We start from the raw sequence: 24688 nt of genomic DNA, 5'->3' as shown, positions 1-24688 counted from the left end.
GAGGGCAGCTCATAGCCACCTATAACTCCAGTTTCAGAGGATCCAGCATCATTTTTGGGACTTTAATGGTTCTATGGAACTCCAGGGATATGACACGCATAAATACATGCAGACACTTTCATATAAAGATAAATAAATCTTTCTTCATTAAATGAAAAGTACTATGTGTAAGGGAGTTGCCTGCATGGTCTATCTGTAGCACTTGTGTGCCTGACACCAGTGATGGTGTTAAGAGTATCTAGAATTGGAGTTATAGATGGTTGTGAGCTGCCGTGTGAATATTGAAAATTAAGTTGGATCCTCTGATAGTGTGATTAGTGGTGTTTTAAATATAGATACTGAAAACAGTTTTTTTTCATACAATATATTTTGATCACGGCTCCCCTTCCCCAACTCTTCCCAGATCTTACCCACCAACCCATACTTATAACTTTTTTTTCTCTTACTAGAAAACAAACAGGCATCTAAATAAATAAATAAATAATAAAAATAAAAGCAAGCCAGAACAGGACAAAGCAAACAAACAAAAAGTCCCAAAGGAAAAAACACAAGAAACAGTCACATACACACATGCCCCTACCACACAGAACTCCCATAAAAACACAAAACCAGAAACCATAATTGTCTTAGTTAGGGTTTTTATTCCTTTGAGGACCAAAACCATGCATCTCTTAAAAAGGGAAACATTTAATTGTGCCTGGATCTGCTTTTTTGTGTTGATTTTACAGAGGCATTACAAGTAAGAGATTGTATGAGTCTCAGAAGAGACTTTGAGCTTTGGACTTTTTAACAGTGTTGAGACTGTTATAGACTATGCATTTCTGGATTATAGTATGGTCAGGGAGTAGGAGTGGTGGTTTAAATAGGAATGTCCCTCATAAGCTAATAGATTTCAATGGCTGGTCACCAAGAAGTTGCACTATTAGGATGAAATGTGTCACTGGGGATGAGCTTCTAGTTTTTAAAAGCTCAAGCCAGACCCAGTGTCTCACTGTCTCATCCTCCAGCGTGAAGATCCAGATGTAGAACTCATGGTTCCTTTTCCAACACCACGTCTACTCCAACGCTATGTCTGCCTGCATGCCACCATGCTTTCTATCATGATAATAATGGACTGATAAACCTCTGAAGTTGTAAGCCATCCCTAATTAAATGTTTTCTTTTATAAGAGTAGCGGTGGTCATGGTATCTCTTCACAGCAATAAAAACCTTAACTAAGACAGGTTTTTCCACACTCTGTTAGCAGCTCTCCTTGGCAGATAGATATCCCACAAGTATAGCTTCTCTTTCACCTTGGGCTTTCCAAGGCAATCCAGGCTTCACTTTCACAACTTCACACTCTGGCCTCTCTTTGTCTCCATGCAGTCACACCACTGCCACACACCTGGCCTCAGTGACTTTTCTTAGTCATAGAGGGAGATTTTATAACCCCTTTGTTTTGTATCCTTGCCTCTAAAGCCAGAGCCACACAGTAAAAACTGTCAAGTTCCTTTGCTTGCTTTCCTTTTTGTTGCTTTCCTTTACTGCCTAAGCATGTGATGGCAAAAGACCTGTGAGATTTTAAAAAACAAACAAAACTCTCAAACTGTACTACAGAGCAATAGTGATTAAAAACCCCATGGTATTGGTACAGAGACAGACAGGTTGACCAGTGGAATAGAATTGAAGACCCAGAAATAAGCCACACACACACTTACAGACACTCGATCTTCAAAAAAGAAGCAAAAACAAAAAAAAAAAAAACCAAAAAACATGCAATGGAAAAAAGAAAGCATCTTCAACAAATGATGCTTGTCCAACTGGGAGTCTGTATGTAGAAAAATGAAAATAAGCCGGGCATGGTGGCACACGCCTTTAATCCCAGCACTTGGGAGGCAGAGGCAGGCAGATTTCTGGGTTCGAGGCCAGCCTGGTCTACAAAGTGAGTTCCAGGACAGACAGGGCTACACAGAGAAACTCTGTCTCGAAAAACCCAAACAAACAAAAAAAGCAAAAAAGAAAACAAAAGTGAAAATAGATTCATATTTATCACCTTCCATAAAGCTCAAGTCCAAGTGGATCAAAGGCCTCAGCATAAAACCAGATACACTGAAGCTAATAGAAGTGAAAAGTGAAAGTGGGAAAGAGCCATGAGCTCATTGACATAGGGGGAAATTTCCTAAACAGAATTCTGATTGCTCAGGCTCTAAGATCAACAATAGATAAATGGGACCTCATGAAACTGAAAAGCTTTTGTAAGGCAAAAGATAGGACAAAACAGCAACTACAGATTGGGAAAAAAATTTTCACTAACACTACATCCCATAGAGGGCTAATATCCTAACTATATAAAGAACTCAAGAAGCTAACCTCCAAAAGACCAAATAATCCAATTTAAAAGTGGGGTATAGAGCTAAACAAAGGATTCTCAACTGGGTAATCTTGAATTGCTGAGAAGCACCTAAAGAAATGTTCATCATCCTTAGTCATCAAGGAAATGCAAATCAAAATGACCCTGAGATCCCACCTTACACCAATCAGAATGACTAAGATCAAAAACTCAGGTGACAGCAGATGCTGGAAAGGATGTGGAGAAGGGAACGCTCCTCCATTGCTGGTGGGATTGCAAGCTGGTACAACCACTCTGAAAGTCAATCTGGTGGTTCCTCAGAAAATTGGAAATAGTTCTACCTAAAGACCCAGCTATACCACTGCTGGTCATATATCCAAAATAAGCTCCAACATATAACAAGGACATATGCTCTACTGTGTTATAGCAGCCTTATTCATGATAGCCAGAAGCTGGAAAGAACCCAGATGAATGGATACAGAAAATGTGATACATTTACACAATGGAATACTACTTAGCTCTTAAAAACAACAACTTCACAAATTTTGTCAGCAAAGGGATGGAACAAGAAAATATCATCCTGAGTGAGGTAATCCAGACCCAAAAGGACATACATGGAAAAGCAGGGACAAAAAAAAAAAAAAAAAGGAGCAGAGGCTGAAGGAAAAGCCATCCAGAGATCACCGCACACCTTGGGATTGGATGTATCCCATCTACAGACACCAAACCCAGACGTTATTGCTGATGCCAAGAACTGCTTGCAGATAGGAGACCAGTAGGGCTGTTCTTTGAGAAAATCTGCCAGCACCTGACTAAGATAGATGCAAACACTCACAGCCAACCATTGGACTGAGCCCAGGGACCCCAGTGGAAGAGATAGAAAAAGACTGATGGAGCTGAATGGATTTGCAACCCCATAGGAAGAACAATATCAACTAACCGGACCCCTCACAGCTCCCAGGGACTAAACCACCAACCAAAGAGTATACATGAGTGGGTCCATAGCTCCTGCTACATTTATAGCAAAGGATTGTCTTATCTGGCCTCAGTGTGTGTGTGGGGGGTGTGGGGGTTGCGGCTTGGTCCTGTGAAGGCTTGTTGACCCATCAAAGGAGGATATGCTAGAGGCCTGAGGCTGGGTTGGTGGGGGGAGGGGAGTACCCTCTTGGAGGCAAAAGAGGGGTGGGAGGGGAGTTTGTGGAGGGGAGACTGGAAAGAGAGACAGTATTTGAAATGCAAATAAATAAAATAGTAATAAAAAATTCCAACAAAGTCCAGACAAACATTAAAAGACAAAATCTTTCAAAAAATACCACTGAATTCATTTTGTGTTGGCCATCAACTGCTAAGGATGAGGCCTGCCCTTAGATCTATATACCCAGTCAGACTGGAGAAAACAAATTTTTTCTTTGTGAAAGGTTATCAGTTGGCCTTGGCTTCTTGGTTAGGGTTAGGGACTTGTGTCCACTTTCCCTGTCAGTATTGGGACCCCATCTTAGCCAGTATAATTAACCACTGAGCTATCTCTCCAGCTCCCATATAAATCTTTAAAAACAAAAAAGTTTAATCTAATGGACTCTAAAGTACAATGTTCTATGTATCATGAGAAATATAATCTCAATTCTTTAAAGATCCAGCTACTTTTCCTTTCCCATAGAAAAATCCAGCTTTGTAAAAATCTTGTAACACAGTAGCATGTAAATAAAGTATACATAGAAGTATTGATTTAAAAAACATTCTAATGTTTATTTTAACCTATTAGTAAGGGAGACAGACAGTTGTAACACTTCAAAGAACTTAAAGAAGTACGATTTATGTGGATTAAAATACATGTACAAATGTTTTCAAAACTGGCCTTTTCTATGGTAAAGGGAAGTACTTAGATAATTACAGAATTCATTTGCATGTATATAGAAAATACTTTGTATTGCCATCAGTTATGAGTAGCTTATGAGTTATAAAAATAGCTTAAATGCAATAAAAGACTAGAGTCAAACAAGGGAATGTTTTCTCAACAATATAGCCTTCATTTGGAAATACCTAGTAATTAATTTATTCATTCCTCTCCTCCCCTCTCTTCTTATGCTGTTTTTTTCTTTTCCTATGTTTTTTAAAATCTAAAATCTTGATTCTTACACACACCCAAGATTAGCATGATTCTTGGTAAATTCTTGTAGGTTAGCAAAAATTTAATTTATTGTAGTCCTTTTTAAATGTGTTTTAATTCATAGTAAATCTAAGATTGTTTAACTGAAGTGCTTAGTGATTAAGAGCATTTGCTGCTCTGGCAGAAGATGCAAGTTCCCAGTTCCCAGATCAGGTGGCTCACCACCACCTGCAACTAAACTGTCAGAGGATATGACACTCTTCTAACCCCTAGGACCGTGTGCATGCACATGGTGCACAGATAGACACTCAGGTACATTTACTTTAAAAATATCTCACACAAGTCTGAAAGCTTCTGTGCTTTGTAATTTGAGGCCAGGAAACCACATCTAAGAAATTCTCCATCAGATTGGTGAATCTGTTTTCTTTCTGGGTCCCAGATATCTTAAAAGCTCTGTCCACTACAGCAAAACATCTTTCTTAGTTTCTGTAAGATTTGACCATATATGCTGTCTTAGTCAGGGTTTCTATTCCTGCACAAACATCATGACCAAGAAGCAAGTTGGAGAGGAAAGGGTTTATTCAGCTTACAATTCCATACTGCTGTTTATCACCAAAGTAAGTCAGGACTGGAACTCAAGCAGGTTAGAAAGCAGGAGCTGATGCAGAGACCATGGAGGGATGTTCTTTACTGGCTTGCTTCCCCTGGCTTACTCAGCCTGCTCTCTTATAGAACCAAGACTACCAGCCCAGATATGGTCCCACCCACAAGGGGCCTTTCCCCCTTGATCACTAATTGAGAAAATGCCTTACAGTTGCATCTCATGAAGGCATTTCCTCAACTGAAGCTCCTTTCTCTGTGATAACTCCAGCTGTGTCAAGTTGACACAAAACTAGCCAGTACATATGCCAAGTACTAGGTCGGTTTTGTTGGGAGGATTTTATTTGAACTGGACATACAAAATTATCTGTAGTTCTTTAAAAGTGTCTTGTTAAGCATGAATGAATAAATTAATATGATTCTCAAATGTTACATCTGAGGCAAGTCCTTGGTTGCATAAGTGTTTTTTTTAAGTTATATTCTAGTGTGAGATTGAGAGAGAGAGAGAGAGAGAGAGAGAGGGAGAGAGAGAGAGAGAGAGAGAGACTTTTATTATACCTATTCAGATAACTATTGCTTTGAAAAGTGAGGAGACTTAGTTAAGCCTTTCTCAATCCTTGGTTGGAGGTGGGCCAAAGAGAATGAGAAGTGATTTATCAGTGTTTCATTTCACAAGAGTTGAGTCTACCAATTTATGGGTTATAAATAGCCTAAAAGAAGATAATGGACTTCTTTTTACATATTATAAACTAAGCATTAGAAGACTATTTCTAACAAGCAACTATAGTCATTCCTTCTTAGTATTTAGTCCTGTATATTAATTTTCATTTTAGTAGTTCAGATGTTAGCAGTCTTCTCTACCAAAAGAAGTTTTGGAAATTCTGACTCAGTCCACTGGAATGATCTGGAAGTTGTCCAGTTGTCCCAGTGATACCACCGGAAGCCTGTGCCCAACAGTCTATTCTTTGACCTGTTAATAGTTTTAAGTGCTTGCTGACTTCTTTGCCTTGTAGCTCTGAGACAAGCTTTCTTTGCTTAAAGCACAGACGCTGGCTACTAATTGTTGGCATAGCTTTCAAACAAGCATCACTGTGAAAGAGGTTCTTTATAGATAACAGAGACATGAAATAATTATGGTTATTTTACTGATAATTTTCAAAAGTCAAAATTCTGATTAAAAGCCATTAAGAGGGTACAGTTAACAAGTGAAGTAAGTTGTTTAATGCCGTATAAAGACAAAACAGCTGGGTGACGGTGGCACATGCATTAAATAACAGCACTAGGGAGGCAAGTAGACCCCTGAGTTCAAGGTCATACTGGCCTATGGGGAAAGTTCTAGGACAGACAGGACCACACAAAGAAACATAAAGCCGACTCCACATTTGAGTGAAGCATTTACAGAATAGTTCTTTCAGAAGATGATGAATGATGTATCTGATAAAACATGATGAATATGATTACAGAGGAAACAAACCCAACGTGACATTTTAGACATCTGATATAATATATGTACCAAAAGGACTTAGGAAAAATCATGTAAAAAGAGTCAGGGTGGAGTCTGGAGAGATGTCTTAGTGGTTCAAAGCACTGGCTGTTCTTTCAGAGGACCTGGGTTTGATTCCTATTCCCAGCATCAGTCAGTGGTTCTCAACTGAATGCTACAATCCTTTAATACAATTCGCCATATTGCAATGACCCCCAACCATAAAATGGTCTTTGTTGCTACTTTATAACTCTGATTTTGCTGTTATGAATTGTAATGTAAGTATCTGATAGTCAGGATATCCAAGATGTGAGCTCAAAGAAGTTGAGACTCACAGTTTAGAACTTCTGCCCTTCATGATGAATAACAACCATTTGGAATTCCAGTTCCAAGATACACTGATATTTCTGTTTGGTCTCCATGAGGATTGTACTCATGAGGTGCACAGACACACATGCAGGCAAAATACCCATATGTGTGAAATAAAAATTATTTAAAATGAAGTATTTGGAGAGTCTGATATATATATTAGACATCAGTATTTTTATAAAACTATGTTGGTCCATAAGATATTTGTTAACAAATTTTGAAGTGATGTCATTACTAAGTTGAGTATTTTAAACAACTGAAATCAATCAGTATTGAAGATACTATACTGTGGTTTCCTAGTAAAATATGGCTAAGCACTTTCAGGATTTTTTTTTTTTAATTTAATTGGAGAAGACTTAGGGATTTGGTCTGGGTTAACAAGAGGTAAAGGAGTGAAGTTGGCCTACTTGGTTTTGTTTGTTTGCTGTTTGTTTTTGTTTGTTTTGGCAGGCATGGGTTGCAGTGAAGCAGGGAGTCTGCAGATTTGGGGGATGGGATACAACAATGAACAGGAGAGGTTAGGAGGGGCTGGCTTGTGGAATCCACATGGGAAGGGGTAAGGGAAGGTTGCATCTGGTTTACTTTTGCATAGGTAGGGATGAGAAACAGGGATTGAGTCTTAAAGAACAGAAAGGAAGGACAAAGCTTATGGGTAGTATGCCTGTCTGCGGAAGTATTTAAAGTAATTTATTTTCTTTATTTGTGCCACATCTGTATCTATCTTGAGTGTATAAGACATAAGAGCAATAGTTTAGACACGAAGTGTATGTCAATTTTGTGGAACACATATGTTTAGATTGACACGGAAAAAAATCCCATCAGAAATCCATAGAACAATTTTAAAAGACTTACTAGTGGTACAAATTAAAAACGAGGAATCCCATTCATTAATAGGACCTCTACATTCTACTCTTAGTTGAAGGACAGCTGAGTAGAATGAAGTATATGTGAAATTGAACAGATTAGTGTCCTTGAGACAGTGTTCACTCTTCACTCGCCTTTGAGGGAAGTACTAGTACTCAGTACATCTTAACCGTGCTTGTTAACACATTCTTTTTTAAAATTTAATTTTATTTGTAATTCATTTTTTACACTCCATATTCCATTCCCCACCCCTCCCCATCCACCACCCGACTGCTCCACATCCCACACCTCCTCCCCACCCCACCCCATCTCCACATAGATGCCCCCACCTCCCACCCCACCTGACCTCTAAACTCCCTGGGGCCTCCAGTCTCTTGAGGGTTAGGTGCATCATCTCTGAATGAACACAGACCTGGCAGTCCTCTACTGTATGTGTGTTGGGGGCCTCATATCAGCTGGTGTATGCTGCCTGGTTAATGGTCCAGTGTTTGAGAGATCTTCAGGGTCCAGATTAATTAAGACTGCTGGTCCTCCTACAGAATCGCCCTTCTCAACTTCTTTCAGCCTTCCCTAATTCAACAACAGGGGTCAGCTGCTTCTCTCCATTGGTTGGGTGCAAATAACTGCATCTGACTCTTTCAGCTGCTTGTTGGGTTAATAAAATTCATATGAAGGGTAGTTAAGCATAAAACTTGAGGAGAGGTTGATTTTTCAGTTATCAGTGTGGCTTACTTACTGTCTTAATCTTGTTTGGTTTTATATGGTTATTGTAGTTTGAAATAATGGAAATATTAATAGCATATATTGTGTAGGGATATGATGACTATAGATATTGTGTGGGAAATACTTAGGTTTTAACCTACTAAGTGCTTGATAAAGTTTGATTTTTTTTGTCATTACTGTACTTAATTAACCTTGGTTTAGATATTAAAGGACAGGAAAATACTGGGAAGAAACTTAAAGCCCTGTAACAATTTTAAGCTGAATCTAGAATGGGATGGTCTTTTGTGACTGATCCTAGTGTATTAGGACTTCCTAAGTAGGACCCAGTACTTGCTGAGGTTTTTAAGAGCATTCAGTTGCCTTGGAGAGAAAAGATTTGAAACTGTGAAGGCCAAGGAATTGAGCTAATATATTGTGAGAAAGTAAGTATCTATAGCTACCAGGCAAGGGTGAATTTGCTTAGGTGATTAAAACAGAACAATGACTTTCAAATGTTTTAGATTTTTAGTAACAAATAGATTTTATTTTACATCGTATCTCATCATACATGTTTACACATATTTTTATGTATCTCAATAATAATTGTAACTAATTTCATAAAACCATGTTTAACCTTATTATGTGTAATACTCCGACGTACTATATTTTTCCCCCTTTAAAAAAATGTTGATCCTGTCCTCCTCGCTTGATTTGACATGATTGGAGTATACGTTAATCTTTTGAAGTTCACCTGGAAAATGATTGGACATACTTTGCTGTGTCCATGAGTTAAGAGCCTGTAACAGGGGCTGGAGAGATGGCTCAGTGGTTAAGAGCACTGACTGCTCCTCCAGAGGTCCTGAGTTCAATTCCAAACAACCACATGGTGGCTGACAAACATCTGTAATGCTGTAATAGGATCCAATGATGCTTTCTCCTGGTGTATCTGAAGAGAGCAATGGTGTACTCATATACATAAAATAAATAAGTAAATCTTAAAAAAAAAAAAAAGAGCCTGTAACAGTTACAAGTACTGTACAGTAGAAGATGAAACTTCTTACTCTCTAGCTCCTGTGCAGCTTCTTAGGTTGCTTAGTGTACTGGCTAGTTTTGTGTCAACTTGACACAGCTGGAGTTATCACAGAGAAAGGAGCTTCAGTTGAGGAAATGCCTCCATGAGATCCAACTGTAAGGCATTTCCTGAATTAGTGATCAAGGGGGAAAGGCCCCTTGTGGGTGGGACCATCTCTGGGCTGGTAGTCTTGGGTTCTATAAGAGAGCAGGCTGAGCAAGCCAGGGGAAGCAAGCCAGTAAGGAACATCCCTCCATGGCCTCTGCATCAGCTCCTGCTTCCTGACCTGCTTAAGTTCCAGTCCTGACTTCCTTAGTGATGAACAGCAGTATGGAAGTGTAAGCCGAATAAGCCCTTTCCTCCCCAACTTGCTTCTTGATCATGATGTTTGTGCAGGAATAGAAACCCTGACTAAGACAAATTGGTACCAGAAGAGTGGGGTATTCCTGTGACAACCTGGCCATGTTTTGTGGAGGTCTGTGGAAGGACTTTGGAACTTTGGGCTAGAAGATCCATTCGGTGTTAAGAGCTCTGTCAGACGTTGTGTGGGAGCTTGGAAGATAATGTTGAAAACAGTGCAGAAGATGGAAGCCTGGCTTGTGAATTTTCAGAGGGAAAATTAAAGACTCTTTTCAAGGCCATTGCTGTTTTGATTGTGAACATTCTGTGGTTCTGGTTAGCTGGGGCTGAAGAATCAGCTGTGATTAACAAGATACCAGAACTACTAAAGCAAAAACTTTGCATTGCTGGGACTATTGATGCTGGTTAGCGGGAGCTAAGAAATTAGCGGTGATTAAGAAGAGACCAGCATCATTGAGGTGACATCTTCTGGGAAGTGTTTTCTGAAAGCACAGAGGCTGTGTTCCAAAGATGGCCAAGATTGTACCTTGTGCTGTGGCTGGACTTGGTAATGTGTAAAGTGGTACTGGTTTTGAAGGCATGAAGGGGTCACCACGCAGAGCAGCTGAGGCTCGGCACTGTGAGAGGCCATGGAAGGCCATTGGTGAAGGTGCAGCCTCAGTTGCAATTGACAGCCCAGGACTGAAGGGGTCATGCAGTGTTTTGGAGATGCCAGTACCATGAGATGACCACCAAGAGCAGCAGCAGTGGAGTACGGGCATCTGGAGCCTAGAGGATGACGTGTGTGCTACAAAGGGCATGGCTGGAGAAGTGACCCAAGCCCTTGGAGGAGCCCAGAAGATCCTGAGTTGGATCCCAGACATTGGACGCTTGGGAGATTGCTTTTTGCTTTTGATTGTGACTGTGCCCTGATATTTTCCCTCTTGAAGGAAGAAACTACTTAGTGGAGCCCACAGTTAAGAGACTTTTAAGACTTTGGATTTTAAAAGAGATGGATATTTTGAAGAGATTGAAATTTTAAGAATATGTAAAGACTGTGGGATGTTTAAAGTTATTTAGATCTTGGGGATGAATAAGAATGTAAGGGTTGAGGCTTACTAGTGATGTGTTTGTATGTCAAGTTGACAAGGGGTCAGTTGTACTAGCTAGTTTTGTGTCAACTTGACACAGCTGGAGTTATCACAGAGAAAGGAGCTTCAGTTGAGGAAATGCCTCCATGAGATCCAACTGTAAGGCATTTCTTCAATTAGTGATCAAGGGGGAAAGGCCCCTTGTGGGTGGGACCATCTCTGGCCTGGTAGTCTTGGGTTCTATAAGAGAGCAGGCTGAGCAAGCCAGGAGATGCAAGCCAGTAAAGAACATCCCTCCATGGCCTCTGCATCAGCTCCTGCTTCCTGACCTGCTTGAGTTCCAGTCCTGACTTCCTTGGTGATGAACAGCAGTATGGAAGTGTAAGCTGAATAAACCCTTTCCTCCCCAACTTGCTTCTTGGTCATGATGTTTGTGCAGGAATAGAAACCCTGACTAAGACACTTAGCTTTTTACATGTCAGGCAGTTTTTCTCAGATGATTGCCTGTTATTTAGATGCCTTTCCTTTTTTTACAATAGGAAAGCAGATAACAGTCGCCAGCATTTCCCTAGTGCTTTCTGTGCTGTATACTTTTCTCTTTTGCGTATTATTCATCTATATTGGATAGCTTGATTATCTTCATTTTACAGATGGGAAACTAAACAATACTTAGTTAGCTTACATTAAAGTCTTGTATGTGTTACATGTAAATGTTTTCTGTAATAGTTATTGGATCAAATTACATTAGTTTCTGGGTTTGCAATTATTAATATTATGTTGAGAGGTTTCACATATCTCAATTTGCTGGGTAGGCAAAGATGACATTGAATCTGATCTTTTTGCCTCCACCTCCCAGGTCCAGATATTAGTATGCTTTGATATTCTGGACTTATTTTCTTAGGTTTTGTCACCACAGGTTATTGGAGTGATAAGAGGTTAATAAAAATTGAATAAAATTGATGTTAAAATTTTAAGTAATATAGGTTATTTAAATTGGTCAGTTTTAGAATTTGAGTAATGGTTATGTTTGGAGTCTTCAATAACATTAATGTCCTGTTATGTTCTACCAGGCCTGGGTTTGAGAATGAATAATGTTGCAGAAATATATACTTATTCTTAGCTCATTAATTTACCAATTTGGGATCTGTAGAGGCCTTCATCCAGTCCCCTGCCTGTCGGAACAGCTGTTTATATCCTTGCCCATGGCTCCTGGGTTAATAGTGTTTCTGACACAGTGTGAGTTTTCAATTTGGTATGTATAATTTCTGCCAGAGCCTTTGCTGCTGCCAAGTCTGAGGGTGGGAGGGTACAGCTGATTTGTGGGGGAGGGTGCCTGTGACTAGAGGGAACAAGGTGCTCCCTGGGTCTCTGATTTGCTGCAGGCTGAGTGTGAATGATGTCAGGCAGATCAGAGGACAGCTGATTCAGTTAGGATCTGGAACTTTTTGCTCTCTTGGGCTCTCAGATTTGTGAGGAGATTCTGAATGCTGTGCTGGTCACTTTTTTTTTTTTTTTTTTGAGAAAAATATATTAATGTTAGCCATGAGTTTTGAGAACCTTTCTAAGTTTTTACTGCCTGAAATGCCTCTTATGTGAAAGAAGTGTCTGCTGAGATCATCCATTGTGAGAGGACAGTTCTTGAGTAGTCAGGAGAATGATGAAACGGAGGAGAGAGAGACTGGGAGCACCGAGCCTACGGATTCAGTAAGGAGGCTGGGGTCTCTGACTGGAAACTGGCAGGTGTCAGGAAAAAACTAGTGCCAAGTAACTCCTTCATTTCTTGGATGAAGACTCTGCTTTGGCAATGTCTGTTAGGAAGAGGGCAGAGCTAACTTTATTGATTCAAGGTCAAAGAATGGTCTGTGGTGTTTCCAATTCTGGAAACTGAGAATTCATTTTTTAGGGGTTCTTTGGTGCTTGTAGAAGCTTGGTTAACAATAAACATAGTTTCCCCCTTGCCTTGAAAGCAAGTTTTTAAAGTTCTTGTCAGAGACGCAAATAAAAAAGCCTCCAGAATATGAGGAAAAGAAAAATAGAAAGCATTTCTCCTTTGACTCAAGTTGTGGAGGATTACATTTCTGTCCTTTGCCTGTCAGCTCCTAACCTCAGGCCTCCCCTTGCAGATCCACGTGACGTCCTTTGCTTTAAATTCTGTTTCTCCTTTGGCTAAAACAAACTATTAGGTGAAGATTTCAAAACTGGGAAATGGGGAAGAGGGTTCGATTTTTCAGTATGGTTTCCCAAGATCTACACAGATTTATTTAGTAGAGAAGTGTTGAGTAAATCACAAACAGTGGAAGAATCCTAGTGTCCATGTCTCCTCCGTGTGCCTTGAGTTGTGCCTTAAATTTCCGGTCTGAGGGAGCAAACTTTCCTCCTGGGTGTTTGTGCTCATGGTGGCTTTCTGTAGGTGTAGGCCTTTAGCATGCTCATTGGCTGTATAATTATTCTACTAGTTCTTACAAAATATTATAATATAATTGGCATTTTGGGAAACGTAAGAGAAAAAAAAAGACTGAGACTAAAGTAAAAAGATCCCCAAAGGAAGCATAATCAACTGACGTCGTATTGAAAGTACATATGACTTAGCTGAGCATGGATCTTTAAATGGAGTTGGTAGAGCTACAAAAATATAAGTGGTCAACAATTAATGATCTTTGAACATTGGTATACTATATTGTGAGTCTTGTTTGTTTTAGAGACGAATTTGAAAAATAAACCTGGTGGAGGAGCTAAAAAGTAGTTTATTAATTTTTTTTCAGACAATTTTTTACAAGGACTGTGTAGCCTTGACTATCCTGGAACTCACTCTGTAGACCAGGCTAGCCTCAAATTTAGAGAGTTGATGTATTTTGATTACTTTAGGCATGCGTGCCTTGCCACCTTCCTTTCTCTTTCTCTTTCTCTTTTTTAGTCACACAGTCCCTTTTAGAGCACAGCTCATTGTATGATTAATGTGCAGAGTGGTAATTAGGAGCAACATGAAAATGAGATTAGTGTTTTTACAGAATTTTATAGAATTTTAAAATGACTAAACTTCATATTTTGTGATAAGAGTTAAGACTGCCAAGCATGGTGCTGGGTGTTCATAATCCTAGCTTTGTGGGAGGCTGAAGTAAGAACATGGTGAGTTAGATGTCTTGAGCAACTTAGTGAAATGCTGTCTCAAGCAGAAAGGTTTTAAAAAATTAAGCATTATTTTACCAAATAACAAAAAACAGTAGCTTATTGTAGATTCTAATGAATCCTAACTTCTATATTCAAGGAAAACTATGTTGCATTTGTGAAAATTTAGGTATACCTATAGTCAAAGCTGGCTTTATACTCATGATTTTTCTGTACCAACCTCACAAGTAATGATATTTTAGACATGTACCATTTTGAGTCACTATTTGTCTTCCACTTTGTTAGCTTACTGTATCTCCAACCTGTTTAGTTTATCCACCCAAGAAATAAATTGAGTAAATTGAGAGATAATGATAAGGAAGGTAAAGATTTCTTATGTGTGTACATATGTATCCATATGTATACACACATAATATAATATATTTAGATAGACTGTCATTGTATCTAAACAATAATAGTAGTACAGGAAAGTGACAGTTTGAAATAGGTTGGGTGCTAATGCTTTTTTAACTTTAGAGTTAAAATACTATTCTTAGTTAACAGTGTGTGTATAGAAAGCCTTGCTAATTGTATAGCAGATTAAGTTTTATAAATCTTAAGTTATTTTCATCATCTTTTTTATTTATGACAGAGAGCAAATTAGAAATCAGTATCACCTGTTTCAGCCTTATTATCATAATAACCTTTCAAAGCACCTGAGATACAAAATAGCTAGATTACTTTTAGGGGAAAAGGGAACTGAGAAACTAAAGTCATTGTAGATGCAACAATTTGCAAACTTTTGAGGCAATTTACCTTTCATCGACATATATATATATATATCTTTAGGAAGTTTTTGTCACTAAATATGAAACACTTCCTGTTCCTTGCTGGTGAATAAATTTTAGCTGAGAATATGATGGTTTGTCTGAACCCAGTTCTAACGACTTTAAATAGACAAAGCTTAAATATATATATTCTCTATGCTGTTCGCCCACATTAGTAGTGATGTAGAATATTTGAGAATGATTTTTGACCACTTACTTTTCTTAAGCCTCTTACTTAAACTAATTCTCTTTGAATATGCTTCTTTTTGGTGGAGAAATTAACACTGACCCTGTTTTTTTACTATGATACCTTGTCAGAATCTCTACTCTTTGCCGAGGAGCCGACCTAAGTCAGCATATGTTCTCGCCCTCATGGGCTCCAGCCCTCTCCCTGGCTAAAGTCCCATTTAGTGCTGATTGTGTGCTGTCTACTTCTCCTCTTGTCTTTTTCTTGAACCCTCAAGCCCACAGCAGTCCCTGCAGTCCTTGTTCCAGCCGCACACTACAGTGGAGGTAAGGAAGCCTGCAAATAAATTGATTGGGTTATTGGCAATTGCTTCTAGTTTCATAGATAAAAGTCTGTACCTTACTCCTTAGTAATTGGAAAGATTTGATAAGAGACTGTAAAATTGTTTCACAGATCTCTGTTATATTGAAATTTTCTAAAGAGAGTAGGGCAACATTATTGGTACTAAAACAGTTTTGTGGGCATCCTAACCCTGTGACTGTGACAACCTCATAACACGTCCATATTTTATGTAGCAGAAACATCTGAGTATAGGGCCCAGAGAGGTGGCTCAGCAGTTAAGAGCACCTGTTCTTTTGTAGGACCTGGCTTTGATTCTCAGCTCCCACACAGTGGTTCACAACCATCTGTAATCTCTATTCCAGGGGATCAAGCAGGCATGCATGTAGGCAAAAGATTCATATAAATAAATAAACAAACAAATAAACAAACAAACAAATAATCAATCTTTAAATACATACACACAAGTCTAAAGCAGGCCTTTCAACTTGCCCCGAAAAGAAAACAAACAAACAAACAAAAACCCAACAACAACAAATGCATCTCATCCTGGAAGCTGCAGTGTTGTCACAGTGTGTCATATAGTTTACCCTTTTGTCCAGACAGCTTTACTTGTAAGTGTTCATTGTGATGACCCATTGATCTGGCATGAAACCCTTGGCGGCTTCTGCACCATCAATACTGGATCCTCACTGGGATGCTTCTTGGATATTCTGTTGTTACCCTGAGTCATGGAGATTCTGCATCTTTGGTTCTGCAGGACTAGCCCCTTTACATGCTTCAACAGTTCATAGATGGGGTAGATGTTGGGGTGGGCCAGGTCAAAGTCCTGGATCTGGTCTCTAAGCCATTGAGAATAGCTCAGCCAAGTGCTGAGTGGAATGGGATGCTCTCCTGGTTCATGTCATCTGGACCAGATCTCCCACACTGCCCAGGAGAGAACCTCAAACATGAACAAGATCTTAGGTGGTATCCCAGACCACAGGTGTCCTCATGGCCTTTGGTGGTAACAGCTACACAGGCCCCTCATGCCACTAGGCCATGGACCCAGACATAGCCCTTGGAGGCATCTTGGACCCAGACATTACCCTGTCCTCACATAGCAGTGCAGGCGACTCCCATTAGGCTTTTCCTGATTGATGTCACATCTCCTGTTCTGCCTCTCTTCATACTGCACAAACTCTTCTGCTTCTCTTTCTCTTCCATCCTTCTACCACATACATATGATCAGTAGGGCGGGCAGGCCTCTTGCTTTGGAACTTATTTTTATTATTGTTGTTGTTTGTATCTGTATAGTAAGCGTATGTGTTTTTAAGGACATGTGTGTGCAGATATGCACGCATGAATCTGAATGTGAAGTCCAGAGGTAGGTGATGGTTATTTTCTTCAGCTGTTCTCTATGCCTTAAGACATAAGCTTAACCTCAAGCTCACAGATTGAGCTAAACTGGCCAAGGGATATCCAGTTGTTGCCCTGCCATGGAGATCCTGCAGCTTTGGTTCTGAGGATCAGCCCCTTTACATCCTGCAGTTCCAGGAATCTTCTGGCCTCCACCTTTACAGCATTGGCATTACAAAGTGCACATAGCCACACCTGGCCTTTGTATCCGTTGCTCATAATCTGAGCTCAGGTCCTCATGCTCATGCAGTAAGCACTTTGCCCGTTGAGCCCCAGTATGTTACTGGAAATGTAGAATTGATAAAATTTGTTAATGGAGTCAATATGGGGTTTGAGCAAGAGGTAAGTTAGGAATAGCTAAAGAATTTGGATTCAGTAGCCAGAAAATTGGAGCTAAGTAACAGGATGGAAAATTGCAGGATAACTAATTATATAGTCAATGAGAGAGAAGCAAAATCTTGGTTACAGGTACTATAATTAGAACTTGAGAACATATTAGTGATTTGTGAAATTGCCTGTGAGTTTCTGTTGATAGAAAATGAAAACAAATATCAAAGGACTGAGTTGGCAAACTGACTTTTATTAGGTAGGGAAATAAGAAAAACTAGCAGAATAAAGAGTCACTGCTCAGAAAGATCCCAGAAGGTATCTTGAAAGCCAAGTGGGGTAAAAGCTTGTAAAAAGAAGATCAAAATGTATATGCCAAACTTTGTCAGGAAAACAACAACGACAACAACTGAGAAGTCAAAGGTAAAGTAATTTTTATTTACAGGGTATTCAGATTTAAATGACGTAATTTGACTTTGGAGCTAGAATCTGCAGGTCACTCGGGCTGTGTTAGATGCTAGACAGTGTTGAGGGCTTGACGCTCCCTTCAGGCAACACTTGGAGAGCACACACAGCCTGGTGGAGCTAGTCTTGGCACACGGCGTGGACTAGTAGTACTCCTTAATTCTGTACTTTTGGAACACACAACCTTGAGCAATAGCTTACATTGATAGGCATAAAAATATGAAATTTACTGTGTATTCTGCTATGCTTATTTGTTCATTGTATGAGAAGGTGGTTTTGATTGTTTACAGATTGTTTTTGTATTTCTTTAAGCAGTCTTAAGATTCTAGTATATACTTAGCTAGAAATGTCATGAAGAAGATAACATTCTTATTGCATGAACTCTTGTGTATCTTCTGGGAATCCCAATATTTTTTAATTGAAATATGATACAGAGGCAATTTTCTTGAACTAAGGCAGAATTGTAGTTATTGTGTTCATAAGGCCTTTTCCTCCTAATATATTAATGAGATAAATACCTGGGCTGATGGCCCAGGAAATAATGCTAGAATGATTGCTTGGCAGGGTTAGGTAATTATGTTTCCTAAGGAGCTGAGAGTGAATGAAGTGAGGAAGTAATCTGCAGTAGAGATACATGGCTCTCCGTGTGACTTGGACAGCGACTCTCAATAGGATGGTTGTCACAGGATGGAGTGTTACCCAGCACAGGGATCTCCTTTCTGTTTTCTCAGATAGACGTGTGCTCTAAACACCAGTGTATACTGAGAAACACCATATGAAGGGCAAAGATAGCTTAATTTGTAAGTAGGGATCTTCCAAGTCTGAAGAGTTGAAAGAAGATGACCTGAGGCCATTAAAAAGCCGACTCAGAGAAAACTAAAAGTGGAAAAAACTGGAAAACACTTGAAAAGAACTTACAAAATAGATGGAGTGATGGCTCAGGGGTTAAGAACATTTGTTTGCTACTCTTGGAGAGGACATGGGTTCGGTTCCCCATGGTGGCTGAACGGTGGCTCACAACTATCAGTAACTCTAGTCTCTGGTGCTTGCATTTTTACCTCCACAAGTTCCTGGCACATAAATGGTACACACTTACACATAGGAAAAGCACTTGCATACACACAATGTAAATAAAATGAAGTCTTTTTAAAAAGAGAATAAAGAAGCCATAGTGCTGAAGATGATAGAGGAGCAGGGCAGCAGCTTCCTGAAGACAGAAGAGCCTGCGTTGAGATGGACTCTGAGGCAGATGCAAATGACTGCTGAAGGGCTGGCCTGTTAGATGATGAGGACAGTGTTAGGGGATGACCAGCGAGAGATAATGAAGAAGATGTAGAAGAGGCATAGGAAATAGAGGCAACTCTTGAGCACAGAGTGAGTTCAGAAATCATGTCCCATTACTATGGACGCATTCCTTCCTCTCCCAACCTATTTTCAGCACATATTATTTGGGTTTTTTTTATCTCTTGTTCTTCTTACATTCATGAGTTCTGTTATGCTGAGCTTGGCTCTTTGTGTATTCTCTGAAACACTTCTAGTAAGTAGTTAAATCTTACTCTGTATTTTTGCATTTATTTTTGATGCCTTGTCATTACTTAACAATAAAAAGACATGTTTTTACCCACTATAAAGCAATTTTATTTATTTTATTTGCAATCCAGCATTGTTCCCATCCACAGTCTCCCCTCCCACAGTTCCTCATCCGAGTCCTCCTCCCCACTATCTCTGAGAGGCTGTTCCCTCATGGAGACCAGACCTCCCCCTTCCCTGAGCCCTCAATTCTCTCGAGGATTCTGCATATCTTCTTCCACTGAGGCCAGACCAAGCAGTCCTCTGCAATATAGGTGTCATGGGCCTTGGACCAGCTAGTGTATGCTGCCTGATTGGTGGCTCAGTGTCTGGGAGCTCCCAGGAATCTGGGTTAGTTGAGACTGTTTGTCTTCCTATGAGGTTGCCCTCCTCTTCTGCTTCTTCCACCCTTCCCCTAATTCAACCATAGGGGTCCCTGACTTTAGTCCAATGGTTGGGTATAAGTATCTGTGTCTGTCTCAGTCAGCTACTGGCTACTGGTTGGGCCTCTCAGAGGACAGCCATTTTAGGCTCCTGTCTGTAAGCATACCGTAGCATCAGTAATAGTGTCAGACTTTGGTGTCTCCCCATGAGATGGATCCCAATTTGGGCCGATCACTGGACCACCTTTCCTTCAGTTTATTCAACATTTTCATCCCTTCGATTCTTATGGACAGGAACACTTCTGGATCAGAAATTTTGATTGTGGGTTGCAGCCCCACCCCTCCACTTGAGGACCCGTCTATCTATTGGAAGTGGATTCTTTGAGTTCCCTCTCCCCACTGTTGGGCACTTCATCTAAAGTCACTTAATTGATTCCAAGATAATCTCTTGTCATGCAGAAAAAAAGTTTTTTCCCTATCATTTCAGTAGTTGCTTCCTTGACTGCTAAGGCAGTCTCAAGTTGTGGCTCCAAAGAGCAGCTCTGAGCTAAAGGCTTGTTATAACTTTATGGGCCTGGTTAACATAAGATGATTGTTACAATGAATATTTGTGAATAAGTTGGTATTGCATTGCATCTTCTAGAAAAATAACTAATGTAATAGTATTAATCTTTGTGTTTCTAAAATTGATACTATATTTTCATGAATCTATTTTCTTGTTATTATTTAACTCTCTATTAAATTAGGACTTTAAGGGAAAACCAATAGAAAGATGAAAAATATTGTAAAGCAAAGAGAACTCTTCATGTGAACCTGTTGATGGGAATGTTCAGTTGGATTAACTATTTTTGGAAAACATTAGTTTGGAGCTAGAGATGTGGCTCAGCAGTGAAGAGCACTGACTATTCTTCCAGAGAACCTGAGTTTGATTCCAAGTATTCACATGGTGGTTAATAACTGTCTGTTAAAAAACAAAGCAACAGCAACAAAAAAAACCCAGCATTTTTTAGAGGAAAATGTCAGGTCCCTCAAGAAACTAATTAAAACAAACAAAGCAAACCTATGAAAACTAAAAACAGAGGCAAAGCTGTCATTTGGTACTTAGCTAGTGTCTTAGTTACTGTTTTTTCTGCTGTGACAAAGCACCATGACCAATGCAACTGATAAAAGAAAGCATTGGGGTGGGGAAGAGGCTTATTGTTCCAGATTGTTAAGAGTCCATGACCATTATGGTGGGGAGTATGGCAGCAGATAGTCAGGCTGAGAGCTCCCATCTGATCCACAAGCAGGATACAGAGAGAGTAGGCTAACTGGAATGGCTTGAGCATTTGAAGCCTCGAAGCCCACCCTCAGTGACACGCCTACTCCCACAAGGCCACATCTCCTAGTCCTTCCCAAACAGTTCCACTTACGGGGGACCAAGCATTCAAATATATGACCCTTGGTGGGCCAGTCTCATTTTAAACACCTTACTATCATGAATTAAGCCCTGGATTGGATTTTTCAGTCCTGTGTAAAACAGGTATGGTGTGCAGGTCTGAAACTTACATAAGATAGGGGCAAGAAGGTCATAAAGGAGTTTAAGGTTGTCCTCTTATATGGCTAGTTTAATGTCAAGGCTACATGAGACCTTGCCCCTCCTCCAAAAAATAGTAGCATTATTATTTGAAAGGTTAGAAGTTTAACCCAGTTTGGTGGTAGAACAATTGCCTAGCATTTATAGGTTTTATTTATTTCATAGAATATCAAAAATCACATTGTATCCTAGAAGTATATATACTATGTTAAAAATCTGGTCCATAATCCTGTGTGTTAGAATTTTATCATCTCTGTATTCTCTTACCTGGAGCAGTTTTGCTTTCTTGGTGTTTATGTCCGTGACACTTTACAAAACCAACAACCAGGCCAGATGGTGGTGGCTCATGCCTTTGATACCAGCACTTGGCAGCAGAGGCAGGCAGATCTTTGTATTCAAGACTGACCTGGTCTGCAGAATGAATTCCACCACAGCCAAGGCTACATAGTCTCAAAAAAATCAAAAGGAAGGGGAGTGGGGAAAAGAAAAGAAAAGGAGAGGGGACGGGAGAGGAAAGGAAAGGAAATCACAACCAGTTATTTGAAAGACCAGTCAGGTAACACAAACTTCATTTTTATAACATTACTAAGAAGCTAGTCTTGATTTGAATAAGGTGAACTGCTTGTTTTCAGTGTAGTTATGTTTAAAAATTCTTTAAAACATTTTCAAAAATTACAATTTTATATAATGTGTGCTGAACACTCATGCCACAACACACATGTGAAGGTCAGAGTTGGCCTTGGAGAGGTTGGTTCTCTCTTTGTCCTTGCTGATTCTAGAGCTAACAGGCAGGTCATTAGGCTGGGTGGCAAACTCCTTTGTCCACAGAACTATCTTACCAGGGGTTTTAAATCTTTTCCTAGTTGACAGTTATCTTGTGAGAATGGTTGTGTAAGTCCCTAATCCTAATTAAATTTTAAAATTTTAAATTATCCTCATCTAAATTTGATACATTGAGCTAACAGTGTCATTGCAGAATGGCTTGCTTAGCATGTTCAAGGTTCTGAGTTTGGGACCCAGCATCAATGAACGATAGATGATAGATAGATAGATAGATAGATAGATAGATAGATAGATAGATAGATAGATAGATAGAATAATAACTTTGCCCACTGACTTTTAGTATCCATTGATAATTGATGGCTTTAAGTGTATTATTACATTACTTGGGTTGATAAATAATACTTTTCCACTTTTAGAGAACTTTTTTCTTTTGTTAAACTTTTTCACTTAGTGTATCACACAAACCTAATAAATTGCTACTTTACTTAACATGGTATGATTTGGTCTTTAAAATACCTTTAAGTTTTATTTTACATATATGGATTTTTTAATTTGTGTACCACATGAATGCTGTACCCATAGAGGCCAGAGAAAATGTTAAATCCCCAGGAACTGGCCTTACAGACAGTTGTTAATGGCCATGTAGTTGCTGCAAACCAAACCTGAATCCTGTTAACTGCTAAACCATCTCTCAGCCCCAGAATATTTTAATATCCTTATATGTGCTGGTGATGAAGCTATACTTCTGGGTCCAGAGGAGTTTCTTTATGTTGGTTTTTATGTCTTTTTGATGATGTATGATATATATGTCATTCTTGTGAAAACTTACTTTTTGGTTTCATAAAGTAGTCCTATGTGGTCCTTTTACCTTCCCATCATTAGCCCTTGATTTAGGCATTCTGGAGAATTCATATTTTTTGTGAGTGGGGAATGTTTTTTAAAAGAAGTTGCTATACTGTGTATACTGTTTTTAGGTAATATGTGCATATCTTAAAACTCTTGGCTTACTTGCTACCACTGCTTTTAATTCTAGTTTGTTCCAATTTTCTCTATTAGTGATTTCTGTTTTTGTGATTCCTTTTTTTTGCTAATGAGAATCCTGACTCTAATTATCCTCAATATTGTTACTTAATCTAACTTTTTTTAGTTTACAACTAATCTTTTGTACCCACTGACCATGTGTGGCTACAAAAACTTTGCTGGTTGCCCAGCACCTCATGACACACCAACAGTGTTTTCTCTAAGCAGATAACATCTCAAAACATGTCTGTCAACTTATGGCAAGTACCTTACCACCTACTCTCATCCACTAACGCTTCATAAGTATCTGCTAGCTTCTAAACTGCATTATTAAGGAAGGGGAGGAGAGAGAATTCAGAAGTTCCCTGAATGTACCACAAGTAAGTGGGAACGTGGCTTAGTGATAGAAGGCCTGGGGAGGCTTTGAAGATGTAATGCATGTTAGAAAGCACAGCAATTATAGGCAATCTGGTAGCTTTTATGACATTTAGAGAAATACACACGATTTAAATATAGAATATTTTCTTCTCTTGGAAAGTTCACTTTTACCCATTTGTAGTTGATCTTTGGATTAGTCCTAGACCTGGGCAACAGCTGCTCTGATATTTTACTGTTTTATTTTATTTTATTTTATTTTATTTTATTCTAAGACCTGATCTCACTATATAGTCTTGGCTGGCCTAGAGCCTAGACCAAGCTGAACATTTCACATTCATGTAATTGTTGCAGTGCTTTGATTCTGGCTTCTTTCATTTGATGTAATGATTCTACAATTTTATCATGTTGAATGTTATTTTGTTCAGGCTTGGATTGTTTTCAATTAGGACCATTACACATGATTATATATGATGTTTCTGTGACCATTTGTATATACCTTTTTCTGTCTTCTTTCCAGACTAGATCCAACTTTTTTCTTTTTTTCCACTTTTTTTATTAGATATTTTCTTTATTTACATTTCAAATGTCATCCCCTTTCCTAGTTTTCCCTCTGAAAATACCCTGTCCCCTCCCCCACCCACCCACTCCCCAACCCACCAATTCCCATTCCTGGGCCTGGCATTCCCCTATACTGGGGCATAGAAACTTCACAGGACCAAGGCTCACTCCTACCATTGATGACCAACTAGCCATCCTCTGCTACATATATAGCTAGAGCCACAAGTTCCACCATGTGTTTTCTTTGTTTGGTGGTATAGTTCCAAGGAGCTCTGGGGGTACTGGTTAGTTCATATTGATGTGTCTCCTATGGGGCTTCAGTCCTCTTCAGCTCCCTGAGTATTTCTCTGGTTACTTCATTGGGGACCTTGTGCTCCGTCCAATGGATGACTGTAAGCATTCACTTCTGTATTTGCCAGGCACTGGCAGAGCCTCACAGGACACAGCTATATCAGGCTCCTGTCAGCAGTATCTTGTTGGCAACTGCCTAGTGTCTGGGTTTGGTGGTTGTTTATGGAATGGATCCCCAGGTGGGGATCCTGGATGGTCATTCCTTCAGATTCTGCTCCGAACTTTGTAACTCCTTCCTTGGGTATTTTGTTCCCCATTCTAAGAAGGAATGAAGTACCCACACTTTGGTCTTCCTTCTTCTTGAGTTTCATGTGTTTTGCAGATTATATCTTGGTTATTCTATGTTTCTGGGCTAATATTCACTTATCAGTGAGTGCATATGATGTATAGACAGATCAGTGGAACAGAATTGAAGACCCAGAAATGAACCCACACACCTATGGTCACTTGATCTTTGACAAGGGAG

The 24688-nt window shown here is 39.4% G+C and overlaps 1 protein-coding gene across 9 annotated transcripts in view; it reads left to right on the top strand.

Annotated features, from left to right (window-relative positions):
- Mast2 (microtubule associated serine/threonine kinase 2) overlaps positions 1-24688 on the top strand; it is a 157464-nt gene that overhangs the window by 80087 nt on the left and 52689 nt on the right. Inside the window, exons 1-2 of one of the 9 annotated variants that reach the window (XM_006502834.3) lie at positions 12291-12660; positions 15207-15401. The exons of the other annotated variants lie outside the window; for them this stretch is intronic. Coding sequence (XP_006502897.1) covers positions 12611-12660; positions 15207-15401 — 245 coding nt within the window. The 5' untranslated portion in view covers positions 12291-12610. Of the gene's footprint in view, positions 1-12290; positions 12661-15206; positions 15402-24688 lie in introns of those variants that run through there. 9 annotated transcript variants of the gene reach the window in all.

The sequence above is a fragment of the Mus musculus genome, chromosome 4 (assembly GCF_000001635.26).
Source record: "Mus musculus strain C57BL/6J chromosome 4, GRCm38.p6 C57BL/6J".
Taxonomy (NCBI): Eukaryota; Metazoa; Chordata; class Mammalia; order Rodentia; family Muridae; genus Mus; species Mus musculus.
The sequence above is the reverse complement of the archived record's forward strand: the minus strand, read 5'-3'. Positions and strand labels throughout refer to the sequence as shown.